The sequence below is a fragment of the Tachyglossus aculeatus genome (assembly GCF_015852505.1).
Source record: "Tachyglossus aculeatus isolate mTacAcu1 chromosome 12 unlocalized genomic scaffold, mTacAcu1.pri SUPER_6_unloc_4, whole genome shotgun sequence".
NCBI lineage: Eukaryota > Metazoa > Chordata > Mammalia > Monotremata > Tachyglossidae > Tachyglossus > Tachyglossus aculeatus.
The window spans coordinates 3253639-3279376 of NW_024044831.1; the positions used below are offsets into that span (position 1 = coordinate 3253639).

The 25738-nt window shown below is 49.8% G+C and overlaps 1 protein-coding gene across 1 annotated transcript; it reads left to right on the forward strand.

Moving 5' to 3' along the window:
• The first annotated feature begins 22572 nt into the window (after window positions 1-22572).
• Window positions 22573-23401, forward strand: LOC119921655 (olfactory receptor 5B21-like). Its single transcript, XM_038741744.1, has 3 exons — window positions 22573-22794; window positions 22863-23111; window positions 23273-23401. The coding sequence occupies exons 1-3, from the start codon at window positions 22573-22575 to the stop codon at window positions 23399-23401; spliced, it is 600 nt and encodes a 199-aa protein (XP_038597672.1).
• The last annotated feature ends 2337 nt before the right edge of the window (window positions 23402-25738 follow it).

Sequence of the window (25738 nt, forward strand, 5' to 3'; positions counted from 1 at the left end):
AAGGCACTTCGTGGCCCCCTGCTCTACATCTGTTCGGGCATCTTACCCAAGCTGGGTTATCAACACATCCCTGCCTTTGAATAAGCTCTGCTCCGAGCCCTTTCAAAATGAAAGGTGTCATTTTCTATCACCGACCTTAGTACCCCCAAGAGACAACTACCCTTCTTTCGTCCCCCACCCCTATCCATAGAGCCCAGTCAACCAACCACGGACGGACATTCTCAAGGACAGTGTCGCGAGCTGAGGCAGAGTGTGGATTAGCGGCTTGTGAGACAAAGAGTTCTGAGATGTTCTATTCTGATGACTTTATTGTAAACAGTCGGTTACCTCATGTCTGCCAACGAACTACCACAGAATTACCACTCCCGGAATGCCCCCCAACTCCCTCGTGGCCCTGTCACGAGGTCAGGAACAGTGGCATGGCTGCTCGGGGCACAAAGACTTCTGGGAGTTGTAGTGTGATGCTCTTTCTAGGCAGCGTTCACTTCTGCCTACAGAAATACCCCTCCCCTAACGTCCCGCGGGGGAGCCGCGGAGATTTTGCGGAGCGCAGAAGGCACGGGAGGCGGACGTTTAAGGGCGTTTTTTCCCATTCATAATGATAGTAACTATTTTATCTGTTAAGTACCTATTACCACTCCCCCTGAGGTGTCGAATAGAGAGCCCGGAGACCCCAACCTCTCTACAAATCAGGCTCCTTTAATTCCATTCCCTCCCCGGACACACAACCAAGTGTCAAGGCAACCAACCAACACAACCAAGTGTCAAGGCATTGAGCGGCCCCACATACCGTGTTCGGGCACCTCATCCGGTCTGGGTTATAACAATATCTTTACTTTTGAATAAACCCGCTCCCCGCTGTCAAATGCAGATGGCCTTTTCTCTCCCGAAGCTGCTCCCACAAGAGAGAACCCTCATTAGCCCCCTCCCTATCCGTAGGGTTCCTATGAAGTCCAGCCCTTTCACAGACACAGACATTCAAGACCCGTCGCGCGGTGAAGAAGAGTGCCTTCGGGGCTCCTGCGACAAAGAGTTCGGAGTTATATTCTGACGTTCTTTCTGGACGGTGTTTACCTCTGCCTAACGAACTACCACTCCGGTCATATCCCGCGGATAGACCCGCGGACCCTCACCTGCCACGAGGTGAGGGAGAGTGGCATGGCTGCTCACGGCAGAAAGGGAATTGGGCATTGTATTGTGATGCTTGTTCTGGACAGCGTTCACCTCCGCCTACTGAACTAAGATGCCCATCACGCCGCTTGGAGGAGCATCAGCCATGCCAGGTCCTTTTCCCGAGGAGAAGAGTGTCGTGGCGCCGCGGGACGTAATGTTTTCTGGGAGTTGTAGTGTGATTATCGTACTAGACAGCGTTCACCCCCGCATACCGAACTACCCCTCCCGTTATGCCCAGCGGGGGGGCCAGGCTCCACGTCTATCCCTGTCGCGAGGTTAGAGAAAGTGGCATGGGGGTTAGGGGCACAAAGACTTCTGGGAGTTGTAGTGTGATGCTCGTTCTAGACAGCGTTCCCCTCCACCTACGGAACTACCACTCCCATCATGCCCTGCAGCGGAACTGCAGGCAGTTTGTGGAGAGCGGAAGGTGCAGGAGGCAGATGTTCAGAGTGTTTTCCCATTCCTAATGATAGTAATCATGTCATTTGTTAAGCACCTGTTACCAGTCCCCGTGATATGTCGAATCCGAAACACGGAGACTCCAACCTCGCTCCAAATGCTCGTTCTACAGCGTTCAGATCTGCCTACCCAACTACCACTCGGAAAGAAGGAAGGAAGGAAGGAAGGAAGGAAGGAAGGAAGGAAGGAAGGAAGGAAGGAAGGAAGGAAGGAAGGAAGGAAGGGAGGGAGGGAGGAAGGAATGGAGGAAGGGAGGAAGGAAGGAAGGAAGGAAGAAAGGAAGGAAGGAAAGAAGGAAGGAAGGAAGGAAGGAAGGAAGGAAGGATGGAAGGAAGGAAGGAAGGAAGGAAGGAATTAATTCTCGGGTCCTCAGTTACCTCATCTTTTAAAGGGAAGGTGAAGACTGTGAGTCCCTTGTGGGGCAGTGGTGTGTCCAGCCAGATTAGCTTGAATGTACCCCAGGGCTGAGCACAGTACTTGGCAGATAGCAAGCACTTATTAAGAAATACCTTAGGAAATTAAGAAATGAATGAATGAATGAATGAAATACCAGTAGAAGAAAAAACAGAGGCCATTCATTCATTCATTCGTATTTATTGAGCGCGTACTGTGTGCAGAGCTTACTGTGTACTTAGCGCTTGAGAAGTATAAGTTGGCAACATATAGAGACGATCCCTACCCAACAACGGGCTCACAGACTATATGGGGGAAACAGACAACAAAACAAAGCATATTAACAAAATAAAATAAATAGAATAGTAAATACGTACAAGTAGAATAAATAGAGTATTAAATCTGTACAAACATATATAGAGGTGCTGTGTCGAGGGGAAGGAGGTAGGGAGGGGAGGGAAGGGAGAGGTAGAGGAAGGAGGGGGCTCAGTCCTGGGAAGGCCTCCTGGAGGAGGTGAGCTCTCCGTAGGGATTTGAAGGGAGGGGAGAGAGCTAGGTTGGCAGATGTGGGGAGGGAGGGCATTCCAGGCCAGGGGCGGACGTGGGCCGGGGGTCGACGGTGGGACAGGGCGAAAACGAGGCACAGTAAGGACGTTAGCGGCAGAGGAGCGGAGGGTGCCGGCTGGGCTGTAGATAGGAAAGAAGGAAGGTGAGATAGGAGGGGGGCGAGGTAATGGAGAGCCTTGAAGCCGAGAGTGAGGAGTTTTTTGCCTGATGCGTAGGTTGACTGGTAGCCACTGTGAGAATTTTGAGGAGGGGGAGTAACATGCCCAGATCGTTTCTGCAGCAAAGATGATACTCACAGCAGCGTGAAGTATAGACTGAAGTGGGGAAAGACAGGAGTATGGGAGATCAGAGTGAAGGCTGATGCAGTAATCCAGTCGGGATAGATGAGAGTTCGAACCAGCAGGGTAGCGGCTTGGATGAAGTGGAAAGGGAGGATCTTGGCAATGTTACGGAGGTGAGACCGGCAGGGTTATGGTGACGGATTGGATGTGAGGGGTGAACGACAGTGCAGAGTCGAGGACGAAACCAAAGTTGCGGGCTTGTGAGACAGAAAGGATGTTAGTGCCATCTACAGTGAGGGGAAAGTCAGGGAGAGGGCAGGGTTTGGGTAGGAAGATAAGGAGCTCAGTCTTGGACATATTGAGTTTTTAGATGACGGGCAGACATCCAGATGGAAATGTCTTGAAGGCAGGAGGCGACCCGAGCCTGAAGGGAGGGAGAGAGAAGCAGGGGGTAGAGATTTAGATTTGGGTGTCATCAGCGTAGAGATGATAGTTGAAGCCGTGGGAGCGAATGAGTTCACCAAGGGAGTAAGTGTAGATATAGAACAGAAGGGGACCAAGAACTGTCCCTTGAGGTACCCCTAGAGTAAGGGGATGGGAGGGGGAGGGGGAGCCTGCAAAGGCGACTGTGAATGAATGGACGGAGAGATAAGAGGAAAACCAGGAGAGGACGGAGTCTGTGAATCCACGGTTGGATAGCGTGTTGAGGAGAAGGGGGTGCGTCCACAGTGGTCGAAGGCAACTGAGAGGTCGAGGAGGATTAGGATAGAGTAGGAGCCGTTGGATTTGGCAAGCAGGAGGTCATTAGTGACCTTTGAGAGGGCAGTATCTTGTGGAACGTAGGGGACGCAATCCAGATTGGGAGGGGGTCAAGGAGAAAGGTGGCATTGAGGGAATTCGAGGCAGCGGTGTAGACGACTCGCTCAAGGAGTTTGGAGAGGAATGGTAGGAGGGACATGGGGGAGATAACTATAAGGGGAAGTGGGGTCAAGAGAGGGGTTTTTAGGATGGGGGTTACGTGGGCATGGTTGAAGGCAGAGGGGAAGGAACCAGTGGAGAGTGAGCGGCTGAAGATCGAAGTTAAGGAGGTGAGGAGGGACGGGAGAGAGATTTCCTAAGATTGTGAGAGAATGGGGTCAGAAGCACAGGGTGGCCGGAGTAACACTTGAGAGGAGGGAGGGAGCTCTCATCTGAGGATATTGCTGGGAAGGATGAGAGAGTAGTGGAGAGGGTTGAGAGCAGGGGGAGTGGGGGAAGGGGGGAAGAGCGACCTTGGGGAGCTCAGACCTGATGGAGTTAATTTTACTAATGAAGTAGGAGGCCAGATCATTGGGGGTGAGGGGAAAGGAGGGAGGGGGAGGAACAGGGGGGCCTGAGAAGGGAGTTAAATGTACGGAAGAGCTGACGGGGATCATGGGCATGGATTTAAATAAGGGAGGAGAAATAGTTTTGGTCTGGCAGAGGAAGAGGACAGAGTTAAGGCAGGGAACGATAAAGTAGGAAGTGAACGAGTTTGTCTTGGTGTTTTCGACTTTCTCCAGCAGGGTTCAGCAGCTCGAGCATAAGAGGGAAGGAGGCGACGTAAAAGGAGACCAATGTAAAAGCAGGTGCCGGAACAGGGCTCGAATTAGAAGAAAAGGAGGACTGTTTTGGACATATGTAGTTTGCAGGTGTCGGGGGGACAATAGTACACATGGTCCCTGACACAAGGAACTGGAAAATGTAGAAGGGAGGAGTGACAAAAAATATGTTCCCCCTGGAGAAGGACGTCATAGAGGATGACGAAGTTCAAAAGGACTTCCCAGACTGAGGCTCCCAGACTGAGCCCCTTCCTTCCTCTCCCCCTCGTCCCCCTCTCCATCCTCCCCATCTTACCTCCTTCCCTTCCCCACAGCACCCGTATATATGTATATATGTTTGTACATATTTATTACTCTATTTATTTATTTATTTTATTTGTGCATATCTATTCTATTTATTTTATTTGTTAGTATGTTTGGTTTTGTTCTCTGTCTCCCCCTTTTAGACTGTGAGCCCGCTGTTGGGTAGGGAACTGGTCTCTATATGTTGCCAACTTGTACTTCTCAAGCGCTTAGTACAGTGCTCTGCACACTGTAAGCGCTCAATAAATACGATTGATTGATTGATTGATTGATTGACTGAAACATCGCTTGGGCGTCAGTGTAATACTCCAGAAAATGCCACAAGAAGGTAGCTGTCCGAATTCATCCGGCCTCATCCGGCTCTTCTGGATTCCCAGAGCCCCGCCTCCAACGAAACAAACTATACCACCCTCGAGAAATAGCGAAGAGAGTTGGAAAGCGCTCAGGATGGCTAAGTGGCAGACCTGGGACTGAGTCCCGATTGCGACATTTTCTGTGACCTTGACCGAGACACTTTGGAATATGTGTGCCTTCAGCTGACACTCCTGTAAATCTGAGGATGACCTAGGTGTTAACCGTCTTCCACATGCTGTGCGCCCCTATGTGGGATGCAGGCTGACTCTGCTCTGGTCGTGCGGTTCCCCACACACAACGATTTGCCAAGTAGGAATCGCTGAACCAACAGGACTGTGAGAAAGGGGCGGCAACAGAGGCCAGCCAAGACAAGCCACCCACACAATGCAGCCGGGGGCGCTGGGGTGGGAGGGAGCGTGACGTGCGGATCGGGGGCGCAAAGACCTCTGGGAGTCGTAGTCTGACGCTCGCTCTTGACTGGCATTTAGCTCCTCCTCCCGAACTTACCAGTCCCATCGTTCCCGCGCTGTTGGGCCCGAGGCCATGGGCCAGATCCGCGGAAGAAGCAGGTGGCGGTTGTTTCCAAGGTTTTCCGATTGAGATCGATAGCAATTACGGTATTTTTAAAGTACTCGCTACCCGCCCCCTGTAAGGTGTAGCGCAGAGAACGCAGGGACCCTAACTTCTTTCCAAATCAGGCTCCTTTCTTCCATTCGCTCTCGGGAGCGTTTAGCACACACTATTCATTCATTCATTCAATCGTATTTATTGAGCGCTTACTGTGTGCAGAGCACTGTATTAAGCGTTTTGGGGAAGTACAAGTTGGCAACATATAGGGACGGTCCCCTACCCAACAGAGGGGCTAACAGTCCAGAAGGGGGAACCAACCGTCAAGGCACTGAATGGCTCCATGTCCTGAAGGCCTGCCCCTTAAATCCTTTCATTGGCATGAGGCCACTCCCCGCTGGGTCCAGAGAGCTGCCCCTGGCCCTCCCCAAGATTGCTCCCATGGGAGCGAACCCTCATGAGTACCGCCCACGTTCTCCGTCGGATCCCCATGGAGCCCAGCCCAGGGCACCGATCCAGTCATCACATCCTGTCGGGAGGGTTCTGTGGAAGCTCGAGGTCCACAGACTTCAGAGAATTATATGCTACTTCTGGACTTCCATCCCTGTCGGGGATGTCCGGAAGCCTTTCCCACGCCTGGGGCACCCGAGCTGCCTCTCTCTGGTGTGGATTCCCCGGGGCCCGGTGAGGATCGGCCCCGTCGCTGGAGACTCTCCCGGGGCCGATGGGTTGGATAGGTATCTCTTTTGCCGAGCGTTCCCCAGTGCTCCGCCGAGTCGGAGGAGGTCCTCAAGGCTTTTCCCACACTGGGGGCTCCCATGGGGACACTGTCCGGTTGGCCTGTCACCAGGGCCTCTCCTGCAGGTGCTGGCCTGCGTCGGTTTCTCTCCCGCAAGGGTCCCCGCGTGGGTGACGCCCCCGGGTCCGAGGCTCGGGTGCCCGCGGGCCGGCGGGGGGGAGTTCCTGGCCTCGAGGACACTGTGGCCTTGGCCCAGCCTGGACCGGTTGGCACGGCCCCGCTCACGGTGGGCCGCTCGGGACAGGGCGACGGAGTGCAAGCTCATGGCGGGACGGTCCTCGCTGTCCGTGCCTTTTCCTGTGGGGGCTCTCCCTTCCGGTGCCGGCGGCCGAGAGAAACCTAGCTGCCGGGCGGGGGTTCTCCCCATGCTCCCCCCCGCGGGGATCTGTTTGGTGGCTCTGCACCTCGCCGGCATCCATCTTCTCCGCCCGGCAGGGCTCAGGATGCCTCCGGCCCTGCCTCCGGAACGTCAGAGTCCAGCCAACACAACGGGGTCAAGGGTCCGGCGTCTCCACCTGATATGACAGATAGGTGGGTCGGGGTGGCAGAGGAGGGAGAGAGGGACAAGGGGAGAGAAGGAGAGGGGAAGAGAGGGAGTGGGGAGAGGGAGATGGAGAAGGGGGGAGGAGAGAAAGTAGAAAGGAGAAACAGAGAGAGAAAGAAAGGGAGAAAAGGGGAGGCAGGGAAAGAGAAAGAGAAGGTATTGACAGAGAAAGAGAAAGACAGAGAGAGAGGAGAGAATAAGGGGAGACAAAGTGAAAGATAAAAAGAGACAGAGAGAGAAAAAGTAGAGAACTTAGAAAGAAAGGTAGAAAAGAGGAGAGTGATAGAAAGAAAGAGGGGGAGAGACTGAGGGCAAAGAAAGAAAACGTATACGTCAGCTGGTCCCAGCAGAATTAATGAATAGTTTGAGGGGAAGGCTCGTGTCACCTTGCGCTATTTTGGGTGGTATTTGGTAAGCGCTTATTGTGTGCCAAAGCACTGTGCCAAAGCACTTGGGAGAGAGTGAAAAGTTCGTCCTCCAGACTGTAAGGGCTCTTGGTGGGGCAGGGATTGTGTCTGATTATGCACAGTAAGTGCTCAATAAATGCGACCGAGAGGAGCGAACGACTCTGAGGCAGGGGGATAAGGGGGGGCATCTTCGTGAACCAAAGCAGCCTCGCCGAAGTTGTCCGAACAGGGAACTCCAGATCTGCCTGAGGACAGCTCCTCGGGGGTTCACGGGGCACCCACCCCTCGTCAGCATCTCCGACCAAAACCGCTTCTCAGGTCACCGTCCCCGGCAAGTCCTGAATTTCGGGGCCCCGGGCTCCCGGCGACCTACCTCCTCGTGAGGAAAAATGGACGCCCCTAATGCCCTCACGCAGCGACGTCACATTGCGGTAGTTGTCCAGCATCATGTTCCGGTACACAGCTGACGCTAGGTCCGGTCCCCACTTCCTCCCGGCTCAGCTCCACGGACATATCCTCCAACGACACCGGCCCCTGCGAAGACGGGTATTGGGTAGGGCGGCCAAGTACGTGGGAAGGGGGCGATACCGGAGAACCGAGGGGGTGGGGAAGTGGGCTTGCCCAAGGTCACATCACACAGCAGAGAAGTGGCACATAGAAGTGCTTAATTAATACCATACAAAGAAATGGGGGTGGGTGGGAAGTGAGAATGGCTCATATGGGTCCCCCAGGCTGTTTGGGTCTCGGCCATTGTCCTCTAGGGTCTCAAGCGGCCTTCCTGGGGTAGGGGGGATCCTGGAGACGAGCGCGACAGGCTGAGGGCCGAGAAAGGGGTCATTAATTATTTAATTCATTCAGTCATTCATTCAATCGTATTCACTGAGCGCTTACTGTGTGCGGAGCACTGCACTAAGCGCTTAGAAAGTACAATTCAGAAACAAAGAGAGGCAATCCCTTCCCAACAACGGGCTCACAGTCTAGAAGGGGGGAGACAGACATCAAAACAAATAAACAGACATCAATAGCATTAATTTAAATTAATAGAATTATAGATATTGGCACATCGGTAATAAAATAAATAGAATAAGAAATATGTACATATATGCACAGAGTCGTCAGCGGGACCTGACCCTCCATGGAAAACAGATGGGAGAGGGGTCCAGCCCCGACTGGGAAAAAGTGGGGTCCACGAATGCTCCAGCCTCCTGGCCGGCGTGAAGGGAATCGCCCCAGCCTTCCATCCTGGGACTGAGGGGTCCTCCCACCTCTAGGAGGGGCTATGGAGGCAGGGGGAGGACAGCCCAACCCCAAAGCCAAGAATGTTTGTTGGCGATTTGCCGTCAATCCCTCCTCGTCCTGTTCCTTTCCTACATATGAGGCTGCTCACCACTGTCTTTCAAGACAGTGAAAGACAAGAGGCTGGACTCCCTGAAGCCCCCGGGCTGGAGCCGGAAGTTGGCGTGCTCTTGTGCTGCTCTCAGGAAGGACGTCTCCTCCCAAAAGCATTTCTGCTTCAGCGTCCAGGCCAGGCCCTGCAGATAATAATGATGATAATACATCATTAGTATTGTGTGGAAAGCACACAGTAAGTGCGCAGTATATTCGATTGAAATCAATGACTGATAATAATGATAATAATTGTAATAGTTTCCGGTGTTTGTTCTTTACTTTTAATGGCATTTGTTAAGTGCTTTGCTACTTGGAAGGCACTGCACTAAGCGCTGGGGGTAGATAGAGGCAATTGGGTCCCTGTCCCACATGGGGCTCATATCCTAATTCCCATTTCATAAATGGGGGGTAACTGAAACACTGAAAGAGGGAATAATAATAATAACTGTGGTATCGGTTAAGTGCTTACTATCTGCCAGGCACTATATTAAGCGCTAGAGTAGATATAGGTAATCGAGTTGGGACACAGTCCCTTGCCTCATGTGGAGCTCACAGTCGTGATCCCTCATTTACAGACGAGGGAAGTGAGGGCCACAGAGAAGTGAAGTGACTTGCCCAAGGCCGCACACCAAGCAAGTGGCAAAGTTTGAATTAAAACCCAGGTCCTTCTGACTCCCAGGCCCAGGTTCTGTCCACTACGCCATGATGCTTCTCAGAATTTACTATGTGCCCAGCGCTATATTCTGTATTTACTGCAGATACAAGATAATCAGAACACACACAGTCTCCGTCCCACTTGGGGCTCACAGACCAAAATCAGGGAGGACAGGTAAGGAATCACCATTTAACAGATGAGGAAAGTGAGGCCCAGACAAGTCAAGTGACTGGCCCGAGGTCACACAGCAGGAAAGTGGCAGAGCCGGATTAGAGGCCTGGTCCTCTGAGGGTCCACACCTACTATGATGAAGGGGGAAGGAATTGCTGAGGGGGACCGGGAATCCAGGAAACTGCCCTGGGGGGGGCACAGTAGGGAGGCAGGGGAAGAGCCAGTCCTTTAGGCGGTGTGACCTAATGGGATAGGGCCCGGGGCCTGTGAGTCAAAAGAATCTGGGTTCTCATCCCGGCCCTGCCACTTGTCTGCTGTGTGATCCTGGGCAGGTCGTTTCACTTATCTGGGCCTCAGTCCCCTCGTCTGTAAAATGAGGGTTAAGACTGTGATCCCCCTATGGACAGGGAATGTGTCCAACTTTATTTGCTTTGGATTCAACCCCAGCATTTAAAACAGTGCCTGCATATAGTACGTGATTCCCAAAGACCGTTAAAAAAATCGTATTTATTGAATGCTTACTGTGTGCAGAGCACCGTACTAAGTGCTTGGGAGAGTCCAACATAAACATTGTTGGTAGACACGTTTCCCTGCCCACGACGAGCTCCCAGTCGAGAAGGAAAAATTTTTGTCCTATCTCCCTGAGCCGGGCCTGGCCTCTCTGACTCGGATTCCCATGCCCCCCGGCTCTCCCTGGCCTGACCCCCTGACCAGCCCCTCCATGAGGAGGGATTCCGTGGCCCCCGGAAATTACCAGAATCTTTGCTCTGTTCAACTGCTGCATCGCTTTCCAGAACCTTCCCTCCCACCGCCATGACGCTTCTTTCCGACCATCAAATCCCCGCTCACCTGTGGTCCGGGCCCTTCAACTCCCTCTCCAGCTTCTCCAACCATTTCCACGGCCTGTTTCTCCCCGCTCACGGGGCGCTGGATCTGCACCCAGGCCCCGGTGTCTGGCAGGCAGGACCCGCGAGGAACTGGTCGAGGACCAGCAGGGTCCAGGATCTGTTTTCTGTCTGCGCCGGTCTGGTCTCAGCCACAGGAGGCCGAGCTCCCGCAGGCGCCCCAGGGCCTGGCGGGGACCCGACGCCTCCCGGTACCAGAACCATCGGAAGCGCTGGAAGAAACTATCAGGACCGGAGTCGGTCTTCTGCTCCCGGACCGTGCTTTCCGCCCCCAGGACCCACCATCCTCCTCCAGCTTCAGCACTGTAAGACTTTCCTCCTCCTGTTCTTCCTCATCCTGCTGCTGTTGGTCTTCGTTGCGACCCTGGCACCCATCAGCTGCCATGACTCCAGTGTCCGCCAAGAACATCTTAAACATCACACGACTCTCCTCTTCATGACCACTGGAAGGGAGGGTTATTCCTTCATTCATTTTTTCATTCATTCATTCAGGTCGTATTTAATAAGCACTTACTGTATTCAGAAACACTGTACTAAGCGCTTGGTAGAGTCCAATATGGCAATAAATAACCACATTCACTGCCCACAACGTGCTCTACAGTCTAAGGGGTAGACCTGAGCCACCGGTATTCATCCGTCACTCAGCAGCAAAGTACTCATGTCCAAAATCTGCCATTGTCTATCAATCATATTTGTTGAGTGGTCTCCCGAGCACGTGCTAAAGCGCTTGGGAGGAGGACAATAGAACAATATTCTAACTGTATTTGCATATATACACCCCAGCGCTTGATAATAATAATAATAATAGCAATTGTTAAGCGCTTACTATGTGCCAGACATTGACCTATGCGATGGGGTGGATATAGTGTCTGCTACATTTTACATACTTAACAATTGTCAAGATTATTATTATTTTACAGATGAGGTAAGTGAGCCAGAGAGAAATGAAGTGACTTGTCCAAGGTCACCCAAGAGGTACGTGGTCGACCTGGAATTAGAACCCAGGTCCTTCTCATTCCAAGTCCTGTGCTCTAGCCACTAGGACACCCTGCTCATTTATTGAGCATTTTACTATGTACAGGGCACTGTTCTAAATGCTTGGGAGATTGGACAGCAACACAGACGACAGTCACGTTTCCTGCCCCACCACAAGATTTCAGTCACGAGGGGGAGACAGGCAGACATTAATATGAATAATACATGGTATTTAATTCATTTATTCAATCGTAATTATTGAGTGCTTATTGTGTGCAAAGCACTGTACTAAGAGCTGAATTCAAAGCCCTCTGCATCGAGTAAGCACATAAGATCTTAGAGAAGTCGTCTGGAAGAGCTTAGAGAATTCGTCTGCCTTAGAGAAGCAGCGGCGCTCAATGGAAAGAGCAAGGACTTCGGAGTCAGAAGTCATGGGTTCTAATCTCGACTCTGCCACATGTCTTCTGTGTGACCTTGGGAAAGTCACTTAACTTCTCTGAGCCTCAGTTACCTCATCTGCGAAATGGAGATTAAGAATGTGAGCCCCACATGGGACAACCTGATCACTTTGTATCCCCCCCAGCGCTTAGAACAATGCTTTGCACATAGTAAGCGTTTAACAAATGCTATCATCATTACTATTATAGTGGAGAAATCAAAGGACTGATGGTACTGCCTCTGGCCTCTTCAGATCTCCCCCCATACACTGTGAGCTCATTGAGGGGAGGAAGGTGTCTGCTTTTATATTGTCCTCTCCCAAGTGCTTAGTACAATGCTTTGCACACACTAAGTGCTCAATAAATATGATTGAGGTGAATTGAATTCGGACAGGAAAAAAATGCATGGTATTTGTTCATTCATTTCATTCATTCATTCATTCATTCATTCAATCGTATTTATTGAGCGCTTACTATGTGCAGAGCACTGTACTAAGCGCTTGGGAAGTACAAGTTGGCAACATATAGAGACGGTCCCTACCCAACAACGTGCTCACTGTCTAGCAGGGGGAGACAAACAACAACAACAAAAAAGCACGTGGGCAGGTGTCAAGTCATCAGAACAAGTAGAAATAAAGCTAGATGCACATCACTAACAAAATAATTTGAATAGTTAATATTCACAAGTAAAATTAATAGAGTAATAAATCCGTACAAACATATATACAGGTGCTGTGGGGAGGGGAAAGAGGTAGGGCAGAGGGATGTGGAGTAGCACAGGGAAAAAGGGGGGCTCAGTCTGGGAAGGCCTCTTGGAGGAGTTGAGCTCTCAGTAGGGCTTTGAAGGGAGGAAGAGAACTAGCTTGGCGGATGTGTGGAGGGAGGGCATTCCAAGCCAGGGGGAGGACGTGGGCCTGGTGTCAACGGCGGGACAGGCGAGAACGAAGTACAGTGAGTTGGCTAGCCGCAGAGGAGCGGAGGGTGCGGGCTGGGCTGTAGAAGGAGAGGAGTGAAGCGAGGTAGGAGGGAGCGAGGTGCTGGAGAGCCTTGAAGCCGAGAGGGAGGAGTTTTTGCTTGATTCGTAGGTTGACAGGCAGCCACTAGAGACTTTTGAGGAGGGGCGTAACATGCCCAGAGCCTTTCTGCACAAAGTTAACCCGGGAAGCAGCGTGAAGTATAGACTGAAGTGGGGAGAGACAGGAGGATGGGAGATCAGAGAGGAGGCTGATGCAGTAATCCAGTCGGGATAGTATGAGAAATCGAACCAGCAAGGTAGCGGTTTGGATGGAGAGGAAAGGGCGGATCTTGGCGATGTTGTGGAGGTGAGACCGGTAGGTTTTGGTGACGGATTGGATGTGTGGGGTGAACGAGAGAGCGGAGTCTAGGATGACACCGAGGTTAGGGGCTTGTGAGATGGGAAGGATGGTAGTGCCATCAACAGTGATGGGAAAGTCAGGGAGAGGGCAGCGTTTGGGAGGGAAGATAAGGAGTTCAGTCTTGGACATATTGAGTTCTAGATGGCGGTCAGACATTCAGATGGAGTTGTCCTGAAGGCAGGAGGAGATATGAGCCTGGAGGGAGGGAGAGAGCAGAGCGGCAGAGATGTAGATTTGGGCGTCATCAGCATAGAGATGATAGTTAAAGCTGTGGAAGCGAATGAGTTCACCAAGGGAATGAGTGTAGATAGGGAACAGAAGGGGACCAAGAACTAACCCTTGAGGACCCCCTGCAGTAAGGGCATAGGAGGGGGAGGAGGTGACTGCAAAGGAGACTGAGAATGAACGGCCAGAGAGATAAGAGGAGAACCAGGAGAGGACGGAGTCTGTGAAGCCAAGGTTGGATACCGTGTTGAGGAGAAGGGGGTGGTCCACAGTGTCAAAGGCAGCTGAGAGGTCAAATAGTATTAGGATAGTGTAGGAGCCGTTGGATCTGGCAAGCAGGAAGTCATTGATGACCTTCCAGAGGGCAGTTTCGGTGGAGTATAGGGGAAGGAAGCCAGATTGGATAGGGTCAAGGAGAGAGTTTGCATTGAAGAATTTGAGGCAGCGGTTGTTCTAGGAGTTTGGAAAGGAATGGGAGGAGGGAGATAGAGCGATAACTAGAAGGGGAGGTGGGGTCAAGACAGTGTTTTTCTAGGATATCTTAGGATTTGTTAAGCGCTTACCATGCACAAAGCATGGCTCTAAGCGCTGGGGTAGATACAAGATAATCAGGACCCACAAGAGGGTCATAGTCTAAGTAGGAGGGAGTACAGGTATTGAATACCCATTTTGCAGATGGAGGAACTGAGGTACAGAGAAGTAGAGGGTCTAGCCCAGTGTCACACAGCTGGGACGTGACAGAGCAGGGATTAGAACCCAGGTCTTCTGACTCAATCAATCATATTGATTGAGCGTTTTCTATGTACAGAGCACTGTACCAAGCACTTGGGAAAGGACAATATAACAGATACTTCCCTACCATCAACGTGCTTACTGGTTTAGAGTCAAAAGCCTGGGCTTGGCAGTCAGAGGACGTGGGTTCTATCTTCTTATCTTCTTTGTGACATTGGACAAGCCACTTAATTTCTCTGTGCCCTCATCTGTAAAATGGGGATTAAAATTATGAGCCCTACTGATTGATCAGCCAGGTCACATAGAGGAAGGACGCTACCCCGCCCCCCCCCCCCCCAATATCGCAGATCAACTCTCCCTCCACCCACCCCAAAAGATGACGGATCTGAGACCCAGAGTAGTGAGGTGACTTGCCCAAGGTCACACAGCAGACAAAGGGTGGAGCCGGGATTAGAACCCAGGTCCTTGCGACTCTCAAACCCGAGCTCTCTCTAGCCATTAGGCCGCACTGCTTTCTCTTACTCTGCTCTTCCTTTTGGGCTGACTCTGGTCCTCCCACTAAGTGACTGGTGAGGTTGCCACGGCTAACCCATCACCACTCAGAGCAGATCAATCAATCAATCAATCAATCGTATTTATGGAGCACTTACTGTGTGCAGAGCACTGTACTTAGCGCTTGGGAAATACAAGTCGGCAACACATAGAGACAGTCTCTACCCAGCAGTGGGCTCACAGTCTAGAAGGGGGAGACAGAGAACAAAACCAAACATACTAACAAAATAAAATAAATAGAATAGATATGTACAAGTAAGATAAATAAATAGAGTAATAAATATGTACAAACATATATACATATATACAGGTGCTGTGGGGAAGGGAAGGAGGAGAAGGGGAGAGATGGGAGAGATGGGGGAGATGGAGAGGGGGACGAGGGGGAGAGGAAGGAAGGGGCTCAGTCTTTAAAGGCCTTCTGGAGGAGGTGACCTCTCAGTAGGGCCTTGAAGGGAGGAAGAGAGCTAGCTTGGTGGATAGGCAGAGGGAGGGCATTCCAGGCCCGGGGGATGACGTGAGCCGGGGGTCGATGGCGGGACAGGCGAGAACGAGGCACGGTGAGGAGATAAGCGGCGGAGGAGCGGAGGGTGCGGGGTGGGCTGCAGAAGGAGAGAAGGGAGGTGAGGTAGGAGGGGGCGAGGTGATGGAGAGCCTTGAAGCCGAGGGTGAGGAGTTTCTACCTGATGCGCAGATTGACTGGTAGCCACTGGAGATGTTCCCGTCGGCTCAGCGGACCAATTGCAACTTTTGGCACCTGGCGCCTCCTACGCGATCAATCGGAAAGTGCACAGAGGCGGCCATTACACCCCAGATTTCGGCTCCACGAAGGTTCCAAGGTGGGATTTTCCCCTCTTGAAGATAGAACGTTCTCCTCATTAATCTGAACTCGTAACAACTCAAAATAAACTTAGCCCATTCAATTCATTCATTCATTCAATCATATATATTGAGTGCTTACTGTGTGCAGACAGCTGTACTAAGAGCTTGGAAACAGAGCTTCGGCAACAGATAGATACCATCCCTACCCAACAATGGCCTCACAGTCTAGAAGGGGGTGACAGACAAAAATCAAAATACGTAGACGGGCATCAATAGCATCACAATAGATAAATAGAATTATAGAAAATCATAATAAGTGATGATGGTATTTGTTAAGAGCATACTATTGCAAAGCACTGTTCTAGAGCGCTGGGGGAGATACAAGGCGATCAGGGTGTCCACGTGGGGCTCACTGTCTTTATCCCTATTTTACCGATGAGGGGAACTGAGGCACAGAGAATTTAAGTGACTTGTGCAAAAGTCAAAGAGCTGACAATTGGTAGAGCCGGGAGTTTGAACCAATGACTTCTGACTCCAAAGCCCATGCTCGTGCCACTGTAGGCCACGATGCTTCTCTAGTAGATATAAATATATTCACAATCACTAATAAAATCAATAGAATAACAAATATGTACAAATATATACAAGTTCTGTGGGGCAGGACGGAGGGTGTCGGGGCGCTGGAGAGGAGAGAAGAAGCAGAGGGAAAGGGGGGCTTAGTTCGGGAAGGGCCTTCCGGAGGAGGTGGGAGCGTTCTCAGTAGGGGTTTGAAGGGGTGAAATGTGCTAGTTTTGGCAGATGTGAGGAGGGGAGGGCGTTCCAGGCCAGAGTGTAGGACATGGGCCTGGGGTCGACGGATGGGGACAAGTGAGAATGAGGGCAGAGTGAGGTGATTGGCGGCTCGAGGCAGGATTCTGACTTTACTGATCTCGCTGTTGACCCTTCTTCTCCCTCTCTTTCCCCGGGGGCCTGGATCAGACATGAAGATTAATAAGGATGTTGACCGGGCGAAAAGGTTTCGGGAGAAGGGTTGAACTTTCCCCAGCAGACTGCGAACGAAGCTGTGTTTTTGGATCTTTTTTAGAATTAAAAAAAAGATCCCGAGCACGGGTGTCAGAGTACCTGGGTTACAGATGTACAAGTGTAAATACCTTCACCCCCTCTAATTCGCTATCTTACTAGTAGGGGTAGCTTTCAATCTAATCAGTACAACAGAATTTTGCAGGCACATTCCTTGTCCACAGTGAGCTGACAGTCTAGTAAAGCCGACTCCGCCACTTGTCTGATGTGTGTCCTTGGGCAAGTCACTTAACTACTCTGTGCCTCAGTTTCCTCATCTGCAAAATGGGGATTAAGACTGGGAACAGTGTGTGGGACAGGGAATGTGTCTAACCTTAGTACCTTCTATTTATCCCAGCGCTTAGAACAATGCCTGGCACATAGTAAGCGCTTAATAAATACCTTATTGATGATAAAGCCCCTACTGCAGTGTAGTAGTAGGACCTTGCAATAGAATCATTAAAAAAACTAAAAAATGTTTTACAAATAATCGGAACAGGATAAGAGAACAAAGATTGCTGTAGAAATCAGTGTAAGTACTGATAATATTTACTGAGTGCCCATTTGGTGCGTAACACTGTCCTAGGTGCTTGGGAAGAACAGGAGGAAAGAAGGGCACTTTGCACTTTGGTGAGGGTAGACAAACAATAGAAATATTTACAACTAAGTCGTTAAAATAAATAACCTAATAAGCCAGATGTACAGAGTTAAAGAGAGTTCAGAAGTGTTAGAAATGGGCCAGATGACTTTATCTTCCCCTAGAATTAGCTCCCTTTATTCACCCCCTCCCACATTGCAAAAGCATTTATGTACATATCCATATTTATTTATATGAATGTCTGTTTCCCCCTCTAGACTGTTAGCTCATTCCAGGAAGGTAACGTGTCTTACCTACTCTGTTACGTCGATTATTGTACTCGTATCCCCAATCCCTTCGTATACTGCTCTGCACACAGTAAATGCTCGGTAAATACACTGTTGATTGATTGATAATGAAAGGTGCATGGCCTAGTGGATAAAACACGGCCCCGGGAAGCAGAAGGACCTGGGTTCTAATCCCAGCTCCGTCACTTCTCTGTTGTATGACCTCAAAGAAATCACTTCACATCTCTGGGCTTCATTTCCCTCATCTGTTAAATGAGGATTAAGAATGTGAGCCCCTTGTGGGACACGGACTGTGTCCAATCTGATTAGCTTGTACCTAACCCGGCGCTTAATAGAGTGCCTGGCAAATAGTAGGCACTTAACAAGTACCATTTAAAAATATTGCTTTAGGTTCTGGGAAATTAATTGAGAAACATCTGTACAAATAATTAATTCAGTATGCATATGCCCAACAGTGCCAAAGATAGGAATGAATACATAAGCATCAGTGGAGACTGTGAGGTCGACTTGGAAGTTTGGAAGGGATTTGGGAAGACTTCCTGGAGGAGGTAAGGCATCCATTAATCTATCGATATTTATTGAGTGCTTCCCATGTGCACAGCACCATACTCAGTAGTTGAGAGAGTCCATTGCAGAAGAATTAGCAAGCACGTCCCCGGACGTGGGGCGAAGCATGCTTACGCTGAAATTTCCAGAACCAAATGCAGAATTCCCCTTAGGATTCTGGTTGTTCTCCTTCTGAAGCTCCTCGCGGGGGGAAGTAGGTATAAAGGGAGAGAAAGGGTGGGATGAGATAATAACAATGATAATAATGAGTAGTAGTTGTTTAGCGCTTACTGTGTGCCAAGCACTGTTCTAAGCGAAGGGGTAGCTACAAGGTAATCAGGTTGTCCCACGTGGGGCTCTCAGTCTTTAATCCTCATTTTACAGTTGAGGTAACTTTGAGGCCCAGAGAAGTTCAGTGACTTGCCCAAAGTCACACAGCTGATAAGTGGAAGAGCTGGGATTAGAACCCGTGACCACTGACTCCCAGGCCCGTACTCTTGCCACTAAGCCACGCTGCTTCTCGTGATCTTCAGAAAGAAAGAACAATCACCGCTCCTGCTCTAGAGACAAATTCCAGGTCGGCATCATTCCTTTCTGCTGCCTCTATTAGCAATAATAATAATAATGGTAATAATATTTGTCATGTGCTTACTATATGCCAGGCACTGTACTAAGTGCTGGGGTAGGTTCAAGAAAATTGCGATGGACTCAGCCCCTGTACCACATAGGACTCACAGTATTAATCCCCATTTAACAAATGTGGTAACCGAGGCACAGAGAAGTGAAATAACTTGCTCGAGGTCACACAGCAGACAAGTGGCAGAGCTGGTGTTAGCACCCAGGTCTTTCTGATTCCCAGGCCAGTGCTCTACCCATTAGGCCATACTGCTTCCCTAAGTACTGAGGAAAGTACAATAGAACAACAGAACAGACGAAACAGGTGAGAATATCAGATTAGCAACGTGTCAGGTTGAGGATTGTCTTCATCTGAGTGCTTAGTACAGCGCTCTGCACACAGTAAGTGCTCAATATATACCACTGATTAATTGATTGATTGAATGTACCGTTGAATTTACTTATCTATGTAAATGCTGAGGATGTATGTAAGGCCATATGTGCTAAAACTGGCTGGCAATCGTTTTGATCCAATCCGGATGATTAGAAATTAATTAGTTAAAGGCCTCCTGGAAATGGTGGGATTTTAGGAGGAGTTTGAAGATGGGTAGGACTGTGGTCTAGACTACCTTATGGAGAAGAGAACTCTGGGCCAGGAGACCTGCAGGAGCGAGGATTCGGAGGGAAGAAATACAAAAGTGAGATACAGTTGATAGGTGATCTCGGGGTAAGGAAAGAATGAGAACCGAAAATTAGTGGGTGAAAATATCCTATAGGAAAGATCAATTGATCAGTCTGTCAATCGAAGCAACGTGGCCTAGTGGAAAGAACCTGGGCCTGGGAGTCAGATGACCTGGGTTCTAATACTGGGTCTGCCAATCATCTGCTCTGTGACCTTGGATGAGTCATTTCACTTCTCTTTTCCTCAGTTCCTCATCTGCAAAACGGGGATTAAGACGCTGATCCCTACGTGGGACATGGACTTTGTCAACCCTGATTAGCTTGTGCCTACCCCAGCGCTTAGTATATCGTGCCTGGTGCATAGTAAACCCAGAGAAACAACCCTATATATAAAAAAGAAAAGAATCTTTGTGAGGGAAAAATGAAGAACGGGGTGTTTTCCGGTTTTTTTCCTCCCCTCCTTCAAACCTCCAAGAGACCTTCCCTGACTAGATCCTAATTTCCTCTTCTCCCACTCCCTTCTGGGTCTCTCTTGCACTTGTATTTGCTACCTTTATTTACTCCTCTTTCATTCCAACAGCACTTATGTTCATCTCGTTTTGGGCAGGGAATGTGTCTATTCGTTGTTATACTCTCCCAAGTGCTTAGTACAGAGCTTTTCACACAGTAGGCGCTCAATAAATACAATACAATGAATCAATGAATATCCATAATTTATTTATAATAATAACAATAATTATGATATTTGTTAAGCGCTTAGTATGTGCCAAGCTCTAAGCCCGGGGATAGGTACAAAGTAAGTAGGTTTTCCCACTTGGGGCTCACGGTCTTTATCTCCATTTTACAAATGAGGTAACTGAGGCTCAGAGACGTTAAGTGGCTTGCCCAAGGTCACACGGCAGACAGGTGGAGGAGCCGGGATTAGAACCCACATCCTCTGACTCGCAAACCCGAGATCTTGCCACTAAGCCACGCTGTTTAGTGTCTGTCTCTCCCTCTAAACTGCAAGCTCACAGTGGACAAGGAATGTGTCTACCAACTTTATTGTATTGTACTTTCCCAAATGTTTAGTACAGTGCCCTGCACAGAATAAGTGCTTGATAAGTGCGACTGATTGATCGAATGACTTTAAGCCTAGCCTGGAGAAGGTCAAGGAGTCAATTGATAACTATATTTGGGACTGTGAGGAGAGGTGGACCAGCTTCCCAAGGCCAATTAAGGAGGAAATGAGCTAAGAAAGAAAGCAGGAGAGATTTGAATAGAATCACGATTGCGGTATTTGTTAAACCCTTATTGTATGTCAAGCCCTGTATTAAGTGCCTGGCGGATAGAACACAGGTCTGGGAGTCAGAAAGATCTGGATTCCAATACGACTTGTCTGCTGTGTGACTTTGGACGAGTCACTTCACTATTTTGTGCCTCAGTTACCTCATCTGTGAAATTGAGATTAAGACTGTCAGGTGTGTGCAACCTGATAAACTTGTATGTACGCCAGTGCTTAGTACAGTGCCTGACACACTTACTTACGCCAAGTAAGCACTTAGTGAACGGGTGGTTGCAAGTCGGTATTATCAATTTATTCATTCATTCAATCGTATTTATTAAGCGCTTACTGTGCACAGAGCACTGTACTAAGCGCTTGGGAAGTACAATTCAGCAATAAAAATAGACGATCCCTGCCCACAATCAATCAATCGTTCAATCAATCAATTGTATATATTGAGCACTTACTGTGGGCAAAGCACTGTACTAGCGCTTGGGTAGTACAAGTTGGCAACATATAGAGACGGTCCCTACCCAACAGTGGACTCACAGTCTAGAAGGGGGAGACAGAAAACAAAACAAAACATATTAACCAAATAAAATAAATAGAACAAATATGTACAAATAAAATAAAAAAATAAATGGAGTAATAAATACGTACAAACATATATACATGTATAAAGGTGCTGTGGGGAATGGAAGGAGGTAAGGCGGGAGGGATGGAGGGGGGGAGGGGAAGAGTAAGGAGGGGGCTCAGTCTGGGAAGGCCTCCTGGAGGAGCTGAGCTCTCAATAGGGCTTTGAAGGGAGGAAGAGAAATAGCTTGGCGGTTGTGCGGTGGGAGGGCATTGCAGGCCAGGGGGATGACACGGGCCGTTGGTCGACGGCGGGACAGGAGAGAACGAGGCACGGTGAGGAGATTAGCCGCAGAGGAGCGAAAGGTGTGTTCTGGGCTGCAGAAGGAGAGAAGGGAGGTGAGATTGGAGGGGGCGAGGTGATGGAGAGCCTTGAACCCGAGGATGAGGAGTTTTTGCCTGGTGCTTAGGTTGATTGGTAGCCACTGGAGATGTCTGAGGAGTTTACAGTCTAGAAGGGGAGAGACAGACAACAAAACAAGTTTTGTTAAGCACTTACTATGTGCCACCTACTCTACTAAGCACTGGGGTAGATACAAGGTCACCAGATGCCACCTGGGACACATAGTAAGCACTTAGTGAATGGGTAGTTGCAGTCCTGTGGGTGCCCTCCGGATGTTGCTGAGGCAGACGCTAGGCTCGCTGGGGTCTCTTAGGCACCCATAGGACCGCTATGGACCTATAGGACCTGAGGGACACATAGTCTAAGGAGGAGGAAGAATGGGTAGGGAATCCCCATTTCATAGATGAGGAAGCTGAGACCCAGAAAGGTGAAGTGACTTGTATAAGTTCACTCAGCAGGAAAATGGTAGAGTCGGGACTGTGAGCCCGTTGTTGGGTAGGGATTGTTTCTGTTGCCGAATTGTGCTTTGCAAGCGCTTAGTTCAGTGGTTTGCACACAGTTACCGCTCAATAACTACGATTGAATAAATGAATGAATGAACCCAGTTCCTCTGACTTCCAGCCCCAGACCTGTCCCACTCCACGGATATGTTGTTTTTCTTTAGGGTACTTTCTTTAAGCACTTATCGTGTGCCGGGCACTGTACTAAACTCTGGGGTAGGTTCAAGCTTATAAAACAGGACACAATCCTAATCTCCATTTTACAGATGAGGAAACCGAAGCCCAGAGAAGTGGAGCGACTCGCCCGCGGTCACCCAGAGGATGAGCGCGATTAGCACCCAGGCCCTTCCTGCCCACGGTAGGATCGAGTTCACCGCCCGCGGATGGCAGAGGACAACGGGACCGGGGTGACCGGCTTCCTCTTGAAGGGACTGTCGGACCGGCCAGAGGTGCGATTCGCTGCCTTCGGTGCTGTCTACTCGGCCACGCCCCTGGCCAACGGTGTCCTCCTCCTCGCTGTCTACACCGACCGCCTTCTCCACTCGCCCATGTGTTTCTTCCTCGCCAACCTGTCTTTGCTGGACGTCTCCCACCCCACGGCCGCGGTGCCCATGTTACTGCGGGGCCTCGCCAGCAGAGACAGGCGATCTCGTTGGCTGGGTGCGCCCTTCAGCTCTATTTCCTGGTGGCTCCGGCGGGGAAGGACGTCTTCCTCCTGGCGGTGTCGGCCTCTGAGCATCGCTTGGCCGTACTCTGCCCTCTCCGCTATGATGTTCTCATTGACGGGAGGGTGTGCGTCGCGCTGTTGGCCGGAGCCTGGCCCACCCACTTCCTCAAGTCCCCCCTGCACGTGTCCTTCACCTTCACGATGAGTTTGTGCCACTCCAATCTGGTGGACCAGTACTTCTGCGACGTCCCCCTGGTGACGGGCCTGTCCCGCTTTGGCGGTGGGCGGGATCGGCGCCTTTTCCATCACTTTAGGCTCCTACCTCCTCGTCATACCATCCTGAAGAGCCCCTTGGCCGAAGGGAAGCGCTGGGCCTTCCCTGTGGAAGGCCTTCCACCTGTACCTCCTGCCAGCAGGCCGTCCACCTCTTCTACGGCCCTGTCATCTTCACCTACATCAGGCCATCTTCCGGTCACTCTCCCAGAAGTGACGGGCTCATGGGCATGCTTTATGGCGTCCTCGACTCTCCCTCATCGATAACCTGAGGAATGAGGAGGTCACGGATGCCCTCCGGAAGTTGCTGTGTCAGAGACTAGGCCCTCTGGGGTCTCTTTGGCACCCATAGGACCGCTATGGACTGGACACCCCCGGGAGTCGGTGCGCTGGACTGAGCGCTCGGTAAAACGCAACAAAAGACTCATTCTCTGTCCACGGGGAGCTTACCCTCCTCGGAAGCAGGGTGGCCTAGTGGAAAGCTCACGGAGCTGGGCGTCAGAGGACTTCATTCATGAATCATTCAGTCAATTTCATTTATTGAGCGCTTCCTTTCATTCCTTCTTCCATTCAATTTTCTTTATTGAGTGCTTACTGTGTACAGAGTACTGCATGCAAGGCACTGTACTAAGCACTTGGGAGAGTACAATATAACAATAAGCAGACCTTTTCCCTGCCCACAACGAGCTCGCACTGGGTTATGATCTTGGTTCCGCCTCCCACTTGCTGTGTGACCTTGGGCCAGTCACTTTACGTCTCTAGACTGTAGTTCTGGAGTGCAACTCTACACTGTAAGCTCGTTGTGGGCTAAGAACCTGTCTTGTTATTGTACTCCCCCAAGCACTTATTCAGTGTTCTGCACATGATAAACGTTCAATAAATACGACTGAATAAATTAAATGAACTCTCTATGTCTCCGGTCCTTCATCTGCAGAATGGGAGTACAATACCTGTTCTCCCTCTTACTTGGACTGTGAGTCCCATGTGGGACCTGATCATCGTGTGTCTACCCCAGTGTTTAGTACAGTGCTTGGCATATAGTAAGCGCTTTAACAAGTACTCTAATCAGTGAAACAGATCAAAAGGGGCTGACAGCTGGTGGACCCAGAATAAAGGATTAAAAGGACACTGAATCTATGATTTATTTGAATGTCTGCCTCCCCGTGTTGTCTGTAAACTTATTGTACTCTCCCAGGTGCTTGGTACAGTGCTCTGCACAGCCAGTGCTCAGTTAGTATGACTGCTTGCTTGTTTGCCTGCTTGTCTGATAGATATACTTAAACGCATAGACTAGTTTAGAGAAACAATGTAGCCAAGTGGATAGAGCACGGGCCTGGAAGTCAGGGGACCTGGATTCTACTCTCAGCTCTGCCACTTGCCTGCTGTGTGACCTTGGGCTCGTCACTTCACTTTTCTATACTTCAGTTTCTTTTTCTATAAAATGGAGATTCATATCATGTTGCCTCTTTTACTTTGAACTGCGCCCCATTTGGGGCAGGGACTATGTCTGACCTGCTTAACGTGTGTCTGCTACAGTGCTTAGTATAGTTCTTGACACAGAGTAAGCACTTAACGAATGCCATAGTGTTGATACTGATGATGATATTAATACTAATACTGTTAATAATGATAATGATGCTATGATTATGTTTGAGAATGGAATACTAGCCACTTCGCTTTACTGTGCCTCATCTGCCTCATTTGGAAAATGGGGATGAAGACTCTGAACCCCACGTGGGACAACATTATTACGTTGTATCTTCCCCAGGATTTGGAACAGTGCTTGGCATATAGTGAGCACTTAACAATTACCATTATTATCATCATCATCATTATGTGTTTTGCTACACTTTTATGTACCTCCCCAGCATTTAGTGCAGTGTAAAGCACTCAGTAGGTCTGTGATATAATGAAAAGTGTAAAATTGATTGCATGTTATCTCCTTTGACCTGTAAACTTCTTGAGGGCCGGGGACAAGTGTCCTGTATTCCTCCAAGCATTTAGTATGGTACCTATCACTGAGTAGGGGCTCAATAACTGCCAGTGACAGATTGATCTCATGGATCTCCATTATACTGTAAGTTACTCGAGGGAAGGATAGGTATGACTTCCTATTCATTCAATCGTATTTATTCAGCGCTTGCTGTGTGTGGAGCACTGTAATGAGCGCTATTATCGTATGTGCTTCAAGGATTTGAAGCAGAATGGTCTAGTGGAAAGAGCCTGGGTCTGGGAATCAGAGGACCTGAGTTCTAATCCCGGCTGCTCCGTTTGTCTGCTGCGTGACCTCGGGCATGTCACTTGACTTTTCTCTGCCTCTGCCTCCTTGTAAAATGGAGATTAATAATGATAATAATAATAATGGCATTTTTTAAGCGCTTACTATGTGAAAAGCACTGTTCTAAGCACTGGGGATGTAACAAGGTGATCGGGCTGTCCCACAGGGGGCTCACAGTCTTAATCTCCATTTTCCAGATGAGGTAACTGAGGCACAGAGAGGTGAAGTGACCTGCCCAACGTCACGTAGCTGACAAATGGTATAGCAGGGATTTGAGCCCATGACCTGTGACTCCAAGGCCCGTGCTCTTTCCTCTGAGCCACGCTGCTTC